Source organism: Sinocyclocheilus rhinocerous, unplaced genomic scaffold, assembly GCF_001515625.1.
Source record: "Sinocyclocheilus rhinocerous isolate Xijiao unplaced genomic scaffold, SAMN03320098_v1.1 scaffold789, whole genome shotgun sequence".
NCBI lineage: Eukaryota > Metazoa > Chordata > Actinopteri > Cypriniformes > Cyprinidae > Sinocyclocheilus > Sinocyclocheilus rhinocerous.
This window is the reverse complement of record NW_015667306.1, coordinates 2663740-2673672: the sequence shown is the minus strand read 5'-3', so window position 1 is coordinate 2673672 and position 9933 is coordinate 2663740. Positions and strand designations below refer to the sequence as shown.

Sequence of the window (9933 nt, the reverse complement as noted above, 5' to 3'; positions counted from 1 at the left end):
CCCACCTACAGTCCCGGCCTGTACGAGACTCGAACCCCCAACCTTTGGGTTACGAGTCCAACTCTCTAACCATTAGGCCACGACTTCCCCAAAGACATCTTGTGCTGCGCATCCACAGCAGGTATATGTAAGTGTGAGAAATTAATCAGCAAGAGCTTTAGGTCCAATCAAACCAAACCTGATCTGATTGGAAAATTAGGCTACATCCCCAACCAGAGATGCACAATGCTAATATTTCCAAACCTTTCATCACAAACACAGAGGACACAGATGTAGCACTGACAGTTTCAGCTGTTACCGTGCACAAGCTTTAAAATATAAAGCCTTTGTTATGAATAAATATTCTCAGTGTTGTTTGCATAAACAATGTGTTCAACGTTGCAGGGAACAGTGCATATTTGTGGGACCATTCAAGCCTGTGTGACGTTACCATAAACAACAGCCTCAACGTATAGTAATAACGTCCAAGTGGAAACACTGACTTGGAAACTTACCCTCGCATAAATGGAAATGTTTTTTTTTTACAATGTAGCCTAAATAATTTAAACAACCGTTTCACTGGGGGCTACGTACTACTCAAAAACTGCCTATAACGTTTAACTAAAAAAAACGTACATTTTGATTCAATTCAGTGTGACTATTCAGCAAACATTTTCAGTTGTGCTCTGAACTGTTAGTTGTTGTTATTTTTGGAAACCGTAACTCATTTCCTTTATAGGTCATAATTAGAAGTTTCATTTTCAGCTATGAAAACATGTCTTTCTTGCACAGATAATGGAAGAAAAAGTCTCTAGAACGGGCCACATTTAGTCCATGTTGTATTGGGAACTTCTCCCAGACCGTCACTACAGGAGTCATGGCAAGAATAAACCAAACATTCTCTCTCTGGCATAGTAAATGAGAAGCCGCTGATGCTGCTCTAAGTTGCCCTCCTCTGTTTTACTCTCACAGGCTTTATGTAACCACCTCAGTGACTTCAAACTCAAGGCTCTACAGGAGAGGAAGGGGATCTTGAACTCCCCGTAGAAACAGGGCGCCTGCAAGCATTCCACAGGAAGGAAGTAGGGACAAGCAATGAGACGCCAGCACAGCTCTGCACCTTCAAGCAAATAAAACCGCATAAAAGGTATTCCACATCCACTTGATCACAGACTTCCAACAACTGTGATCACACATGAAGTTAAAAAGCTGATTTCCTTTAAAATGACTCTTCAGTCAATCACATGCCGGTTCATGCACAGCTCTCTTCCTGAACATCATGGGTATTCTCTCCATTTCTGTACCATGACGACTTTACTAAAAATGACATCAAAGTCTTCAACATTTTTCAGGCAAGTTCAGGCGAGTCAGTCATAGGCAACTTTGCAGAATTTATGTATAGCCCACTCCTCAAAGAGTAGCTTCAGGAATTTGACTATAAATTCTACTGAAAGTGGCTGCATTTCAGATGTTTTGGCTTATGATTTAATACTTGCAGAAATAATACACCTTTCCACAACAAATTATGTTACATTGAAAACTGCACAATTCAGATGCAACTTTGAGGTGTTTAAAACAAAAACAAAAACAAAAAAACAAGAGACATTATTTTGGGAGAGATAGAAGGCAATCTCTGTATACTATAAAAAAAAAACATTTCAATGCAGCACAAACATAAAACTGAGAAAATGCACGTGAACTCAAGTCGGAAAGGTCTAATAATACAAATCCAACACATCTTTGTAGTAACAAGCGTGTCCAAGTTGTTTTCACATTCTGACTTAAAAGCACAACTTGGGAAATGAGAGCATCGAGGAGCGCGTGAATGCAGTAATTACACTTGCTCTGATGGCAGCAGGTAGCCTTCTGTTAACTAAGCTAAACATGCTTAAATTAAAACGCCTAAAGCTAAACCTCCCTTGTATTCACATTTCTAAACCTGTTGTCCAACAAAAGAGAACATTATAACCTTTTTACTCCACAACACCAGTCAAATGCTTCCTTTTGTGACCTGATGAGGCTTCTTGTCACAGAATGAGGCAGAAAATATGTTCCATACGCTACTTTAAAAAGAATACATCGATTAGCAATAAATTAGGGTGACCATACGTCCTCTTTCCCCGGACATGTCCTCTTTTTGGACCTACAAAAATGCATCCGGCCGGGATTTCTTAATTGCCCAAAATGTCCGGGATTCGGCCATTTTCTTAATCCCACTCCCGCTGAATCTCTGATCTCTTTCATCTTCATTTGACCCTCTAACTCTAGCACTCTCTATTCTAATGCTACTTCTAATTTTATCTGCTTGTTTTTTTTAATTAAAAAACTTGACCCTCTAACATTTGCACTCTCTATTCTATTTCTATTCTAATGGCCAATCCATCATTTTTGGGGGATTTTTTTTTTATTTATTTTTTAATAAGTATTGGTTCATGCACCGTTTAGGCACCGGAACCGTTTTAAAAGTATCAATTTGGCACCGGTATCGAAAAAAAAAAAAAACGATACCCAACCCTACATAAAACTGTGATATATTTGCATAAAACGAACTGGCTTCAACATATTCTACATGTACCAGGAAACGCTCTCAGAATTTGTTCTGACAAGGTTCTCTCAAATTTCTGAACAGATGTTCTTCCCATACATTAACACAATGCATGTTAAAAATTCTCAATAATGTTCTCACAACAGTACCACAAAAACATTATTTATGCATTGTTCATGGAATGTTTTTTCCTGAAATATTTTATTTGGATGATCGTCTAATGTTTTCAAATGCTACTACGTGTTTCAATTTGTTCAGAGAACATTTAAAAGTAACGTTTCCATAATATTTGCAAAATTATGAAATGAAATATAACCATATTCTTAGCAAAACCAAGACATTTTGAACATTCAGAGAACATAATGGGAACTTAATGGAAATGTTACCAAAACATCCTTTTTCGTAAGCTGGGCACTGGTTACATCACACTATTAAATTTGTAACATGTAAAAACTACATCATTTATTCTTCCAGACCATAAAGTTGCAAACTGACCAAGACTGTAAAATAAACACTGTTGAATTGGTGTGCATCCAGTTAAAAATCAAACTAGGTTGAAAGTTATGTAATCTATCAAAGCATGCATGACACCTGCACGTTATCCATAATAGGTATGGATCCAGAGCATGATCCATATCCATATCAATATCCAAAGCATGATCGTTTCATATGATATGACATAAAATGGACTTACACAACCCATATTCCAGTGATGGTGAGAGCTGGGAGGCTGACGGGTAATATCATCCACAGAGACATCTCCTGCACACGATCCTCTACTGCTCCCTTCAAAAAATCCACTTCTTTCGCCTTCGCCAGCCTGTCTCCCTCTGCTCATCAATGTGCATTTATACTTGTTGCATGACCCCAAACTGGCTTATCTTAAAGATCATATCTGCAAAACAAAATAAATCTTCTTTACAATGACAAAAACATGATAAACAGTTCCCTAAGACTGTTACCTGGCATTTTGCATGTATGATATTGTAATGCACAATGCATACCTGTTTGCCAAGCTTTGAAATTTGCATTATTCTACACACATTTTTACACTTTTGTTTATTTTGTAAACATTCTTAACTCGTAGTTGATATCTGTTATTCTGTCTATGCTCTTCTCTGGACCTGTAGAAACAACAGAGCATTTCGTTGCCTGCAATTACTGCTGCATGCATAGCTGGTGTGCATTTGAATGAATAAACTTGACTATAATTGAAAAATGAGTCGCTTATAAATGTATAAATACATCGCATGTATAAATACATCCTTTTGGTAACAAGGCAAAATGGACGATTGAAGTTAGTTTAACCTAATTGTAACATCCGTGTGTGTAGTGTATGTGTGGACACTGTCTCTCACCTTCCCCCCTGTGATAGGGGACAGCAGACGCCTCTCCCACCTTTGTTAAACTCGCAGACAGAGCGCAGACTGTTCAGAAACGGACCGCATCAATCACCAGTGACCGCTACAGGTTTATCGTTATTCCTCAAGCGTCCAAATGACAGCGGCTGTGTAAAGTTCCTTCGCTCTCGGTGTTTTTCTGTCTCGTGTCCCGCCGTGTGGACTGAAGGCGCACTGTTTAAAACAGTCCAGCTGTTCGCACAGCTCCGCCTCCCGACACAACCCTAACACACACTGCAACATCCTGATACACTGTACTAAATGTTTGTCATTTGAAGTGAAACACGATGTGTTTACGTACTGTACGTTATCCTACACGGAAACTAGATATAGATACAATACATGTAAAAGAGATAAAAAGCATTTAATTTACAGTAAACATCTATATTACATTCAGCATGTGTTTGAGTTTAGTTATATGTAGGCCTGTATTCAGTGTTGGGGAGTAACTAGTTACATGTAACGACGTTACGTAATTAAATTACAAAAATAAATGTAACTGTAATCAGTTACAGTTACAAAAATGTTTAATTAAATTACAGTTACTTATGAAAATGTTAATGATTACAATTTTCACACACACACACACACACACAGATTTAACTGATTTCTTTCCCAAATTGCATTGACTGCTCTAAAATATGAAATAATGTTTCAGGCGTTTAGACACAGAATAGGACACCTGCTTATTCAATAACTGTTTTATTTCCTATTTTGGTTTATGTATATACTTTATTTTTAGGATGAACTGTTTTTACCAAGGCATTGTTAGATGCCAGTGTTTCCTATCATAGCTATGCAAAGATTTGATTTCTAAAACAGTTTCATAGCTATTAATCTATTTCTTGTTATAATTTTAAATCTGCATTTAACCTCAGAATGATCTCAAAGTAAAAAGAGGTGCTAAAATCTGCCTTTGTGGTGAATGTCATTGTATATACGTTTATATACTCTAAATATTATATAGGCTATTATAGATATTATCATTCTAATTTCAAATTTTAATCATGGTTTATAAAAAGCCTAAATTAATAACATTACAAATACTTTAGTTGTTGAAGTAGCCTAATTCATATAATTTAAAAAAATAAAATATGTACCATTAGTCTTTGTTTGATGGAGAAGCCATTGTACATTATGTGAGATGGGTAGCTAGAAGTGATAATTTGATGCAGTGTCATGACGTACTTGCTGAGTATTATCTAATTAAGTTACTGATATTTGATTTGGCAGTTCTTAATTATCGTCTTTGATAATACACGTCCCCAACACTTTCAGCCATCTTCAAATGTTATTCATGTTACTTAATGTTAACTAAAATTCAACTTTACACGCAAATTGTTATGCTAATAATATAATTTGTATTACTGTTTTTACCAAGGCATTGTTAGATGCCAGTGTTTCCTATCATAGCTATGCAAAGATTTGATTTCTAAAACAGTTTCATAGCTATTAATCTATTTCTTGTTATAATTTTAAATCTGTATTTAACCTCAGAATGATCTCAAAGTAAAAAGAGGTGCTAAAATCTGCCTTTGTGGTGAATGTCATTGTATATACGTTTATATACTCTAAATATTATATAGGCTATTATAGATATTATCATTCTAATTTCAAATTTTAATCATGGTTTATAAAAAGCCTAAATTAATAACATTACAAATACTTTAGTTGTTGAAGTAGCCTAATTCATATAATTTAAAAAAATAAAATATGTACCATTAGTCTTTGTTTGATGGAGAAGCCATTGTACATTATGTGAGATGGGTAGCTAGAAGTGATAATTTGATGCAGTGTCATGACGTACTTGCTGAGTATTATCTAATTAAGTTACTGATATTTGATTTGGCAGTTCTTAATTATCGTCTTTGATAATACACGTCCCCAACACTTTCAGCCATCTTCAAATGTTATTCATGTTACTTAATGTTAACTAAAATTCAACTTTACACGCAAATTGTTATGCTAATAATATAATTTGTATTAATAATTTAAAAAAATAAAATCATTAAGAGGATAGGAAAAAATGAAAAAAAAAAAAAAACTTTGACTTAGTCTTGAATCATGAACAATTGCTTGTCATCTTGTAATCTTCAAGTTAGAATCTCTGCTTATTTTCCTTTCAAACTTATTCAACACCAGTTAAGTTTCTGTTTAGATGAACTATGTTGACCTGACTGGCTAATGTCTTGAAAAACTTTGCAATGAGTGCAATGCTTTTTTTTAGGCCTCAGACATCATTGCATCAAAAGTTGAGCTAACTCTGAAGTAAACCATTGCAAGTGACAGAATAAGTTAGCTAAACAATCTTGTTGAATGAGCATATGATTATCATTATAACACGTATGTCTTGTCTATGAAAAGCTGCTATGTATTTAATAAAGTGGTTGTACATCCAGATGTTTTGTTCTGCTAGACAAGATATACAATGCATGATCTAAACACTTACATTAGGTTTTAGTACTGATAGTTCCCCTCTGATTAGATGTGCTACTGGTGTTGTAATGTTCAATGCATTACTCATCTTGTCTAAAAAGCACTTTTTATCAGACAAGCATCAGAGCTGACACTGTTATCCTGCTGCAGGGATGGTCAGATTTTCAGAATAGCTGTTACCAAACGTATTCTGTCCACAGAATAGCCTACTATGAAAACAATACTCAACAATAAATATGGTCTTTAATTAAATAGTTTCTATTTCTACTAATTGCCATAGCAACAACCAATCTGAAGAAAACACGATTTCACAGCTGTACTATTGCTGAGACGGTACCTCAATCCACTTCCGCATAACAGCAAGCCTAATCAGTGTTTACATTGCTGCGTGTTTCTTCACCATCTTTTCTTTGTTCTTTTTGATGTTCTGACGTAACCAGCTGACGCTATGTGCAAATGATGAAAATAATATTCCTGGATAAGAACGTGGTCAGAAGAATGAGTGATGTATGAGTCATAAAAACAGGCTTGTGAATGTAGATATTGATTGTGAAAAGTTTGTTTCATTTGACCATATAAATATTTTTAAGCCTGGCAATGATGACTTAGTCATATCGATTATTGTAATACATTTTAAAATGTGTTAATGTGTCAAATAAAACACAATACAAAACACAAAACACAAGAATTGCTTATTAAGAAAAAAAAGTCTGACAAATCTCACTTTAAAAAAGTTTGGAATGTCTCCATCTAGTGGATGTGTTTTGAATAAAAAAAATAAGGACATTACAAAGAGTCATGCATTTTTACTTGTTTAGAATCCTTTCAGATATGTCATGAAATACAGTATTTTCTCCGTGTATTAAAATACAAATATACAGTATTGTCTTATATTGTAACTTGTAATGGAATCACCATAGCAACACAGCATACAACAAGATTCACATTAAACATGTTTCTTCATTTGTCATATATAATAATCTTTATATCTAGAATTCTTAGTTTTCTGTGTAACATAGCAGAACACAAAATATACCCAGTCTCTGTGTTTCTCATGGGGTTCAGAGTGCTGCAAGCATTTTGAACAAAGAAATAACTAAATAAATCAATCAATAAGCTAATTTATGCATTACACATAAAAAATGTTTTTTTTTAAGGATCGCCCACTGCTGATAGTGAAAACTGATGTTTATATAGCCACTGATATATAGGCCTATACATCAGAATGACTGTCAGTGATTCATATTTGAAATGCCCAGGGAAAGAAAGTAGCTCACTTCCTGTTCTCACTGAATTGACTATGATAAATAAGATACAATGCATATGGGAGAACCACATTCTGATGAACACTTTACTCTATAATTACAGCCGTACTGTACTCCTATATCCCCAGACTCCAAGGCCAGGGTACAGAGGCTCAGTGAATTTAGCTTGAACCTTGTGCAATAGCTTCATGGTGTCAGACACACTGTAAAACGCCACTGTTCCAGCCTCGTAATCTACATACACCCCTATCCTGGAGGAATTGGGGACAGGTATAGTTGTGCTTTTGCTGTTATGTACAAAAGAGTACTTGGATTCAGAGCAGTACAAACTCCAAGACTTGTCATTCCCCCCAAAGCTGCCAGCGTTGTCATTTCCTTTCCTCTGAATCCCCCTGTAAGTCACAGCGATGTCTATTTCTGTGCCACTCCACTCCACTTCCCAGTAGTAGCGACCGCCGGCCAGACCCTCCTTACACAGCACCTGCTGCCAGTATTCGAAGCGATCGGGATGCTCCGGGTACGACTTTGGCTCGTTGCTCATCCGCACAACTGTGTTTCTGTCTGACAGGTGCAGGTTTGGATGAGCTGTTGAAGGATCCATTGAGAGCTGACAGGAATCTAGTTCGAGAAGGGGTGTTGTTATGTTAATCAGCATAAACAAATGTGTTTATGTAGCACATTGTCTTATTATTGATTATACTGATTTTAAACTTACATTCTAAAAACTCCTCCCTTTTTGCAGGGTCCAGAGTCTGGAGAATTTTAACCTCCTTCACTGCAAATTAAAAGCATGTATGGGTAAATATATTACATAATATATACATATATACACTACCGTTCAAGAGTTTGGGGTCAGTAAGATTTATTTAAAAAATAAATTAATACTTTTATCTTTTTAAAAAAGACAGTAAAGAGGGTAAAGATTTTACAAACATTTATATTCCAAATAAATGCAGTCCTTTTGAATTTCTTATTGTTCAAATAATAATAATAAAAACACTATAGCATGGTTTCTACAAAATACCATGGCAAATCAGCATATTAGAATGATTTCTGAAGGATCATGTGACACTGAAGACTGCTTAAAATTCAGCTTTGACATTACAGGAATAAATTACATTTCAAAATATATTAAAATAGAAAACAGTTTATTTATAAATTTGTAATAGAGAGTTTCAAACACCTGCAGATGAGATTTTGTTCAGTTCTTCTTTGCTTATGTCTTCTAATTGCACTTTCAGGTCAAAGATGGCTTTCTTTGCATTGTCAAAAGTGTGATGAGGGGCTAATGTCACCTTGGACAAGTCTTCATATCCAGAAGGAGCAGAAAGAGACTGCCAGCTCTAGGAGAAAATAAGCAGATATGTTATTTAAGGAACTGTTTAGTGAAAATGCAAATGCATTGTGGGCCACAGTGCTTTTCAACAATACCTGTAAGAAATGAATATGATCGTCGGATTGGGACAGCTGCTCCAGGTCATTATGCTTCTTTCTCAGTAATGTAATCTCCTCCTCCAGCCTGGCCAGGTGTCCCTCTGCACGTGTCAGCAGAAGGGTTTCCTGGGCTCGGATCATCTCCTTCACTTCTCCGTGCCTCCTCTCTAGTGCCCGCAGCAGTTCCGCAAAAATACGCTCATTTTCATCTAGTACACTCTGAGATGAATGCTAGAATGAGAAAAACACCATGGATGAGACAGGGACTGTTTTTCACTTCTTTTTTTTTTACCAGTCAAATGTTTCCTCACATTTAAGACATGGAACAGATGAAACAGCAGAAGAACCTTTTGGGAATCTATAGTGAACAGTTCTTAAAAGAGCCATATATTTTAATCATCTAAAGAACCTTTTTCCATGATAAAGAACCTTTTGTAGAATGGAAAGGTTCCATGGATGTTACAGGTGCCATATGGAATCACTGATGCCAATAAAGATCCTTTATTTTTAAGAACACTGTACAATAAAGTTCAACTAACATTAGTTAAAGGGGTCATATGATGCGATTTCAATTTTTTCTTTCTCTTTGGAGTGTTACAAGCTCTTGGTGCATAAAGAAGATCTGTAAAGTTGCAAAGACTAAAGTCTCAAATCCAAAGAGATATTTTTTATAAAAGTTAAGAGTCAGCCACACCTACCTAAAACGGCTCGTTCTAACACGCCCCCAAATACCTACGTCATGATGTGGGAAGATCTGCATAACGCCGCCCAAATGCTCACGCAAAGAGAAGGCGTAACTTTTATTCATGAAGGCGCTGTGTTTCGTTGTGAAAGCGAAACTACTTTGTTTGGTCTTCCAAAAGAGGACGATATC

The 9933-nt window shown here is 35.8% G+C and overlaps 2 protein-coding genes across 2 annotated transcripts in view; both read right to left on the bottom strand.

The window, feature by feature from the left end:
* LOC107733751 (transmembrane protein 150A-like) overlaps nucleotides 1–4100 on the bottom strand; it is a 42314-nt gene extending 38214 nt beyond the window's left edge. Inside the window, exons 1-2 of the mRNA XM_016545518.1 lie at nucleotides 3883–4100; nucleotides 3219–3419 (exon numbers count right to left, since the gene is read on the bottom strand). Of these exons, the coding sequence (XP_016401004.1) occupies nucleotides 3219–3283 (65 nt within the window). The 5' untranslated portion in view covers nucleotides 3284–3419; nucleotides 3883–4100. The remainder of the gene's footprint in view (nucleotides 1–3218; nucleotides 3420–3882) is intronic.
* A 3300-nt stretch (nucleotides 4101–7400) lies between these two features.
* LOC107733679 (tripartite motif-containing protein 16-like) lies at nucleotides 7401–9531 on the bottom strand. The gene is made up of 5 exons (XM_016545409.1): nucleotides 9523–9531; nucleotides 9057–9290; nucleotides 8809–8968; nucleotides 8341–8400; nucleotides 7401–8243 (listed from the first exon to the last, which is right to left on the bottom strand). Exons 1-5 carry the CDS (start codon nucleotides 9529–9531, stop codon nucleotides 7723–7725), a joined length of 984 nt encoding a protein of 327 aa, XP_016400895.1. The 3' UTR covers nucleotides 7401–7722.
* Nucleotides 9532–9933: the final 402 nt, after the last annotated feature.

Excerpts from the sequence above, each read along its gene's own strand:
- LOC107733679 (XM_016545409.1), bottom strand. Across the intron at positions 8,969-9,056 it reads ATCATATTCATTTCTTACAG|AGCTGGCAGTCTCTTTCTGC; the intron begins GTATTGTTGAAA and ends ATTTTCTCCTAG. Across the intron at positions 8,244-8,340 it reads AAGGGAGGAGTTTTTAGAAT|ATTCCTGTCAGCTCTCAATG; the intron begins GTAAGTTTAAAA and ends TTCTCGAACTAG.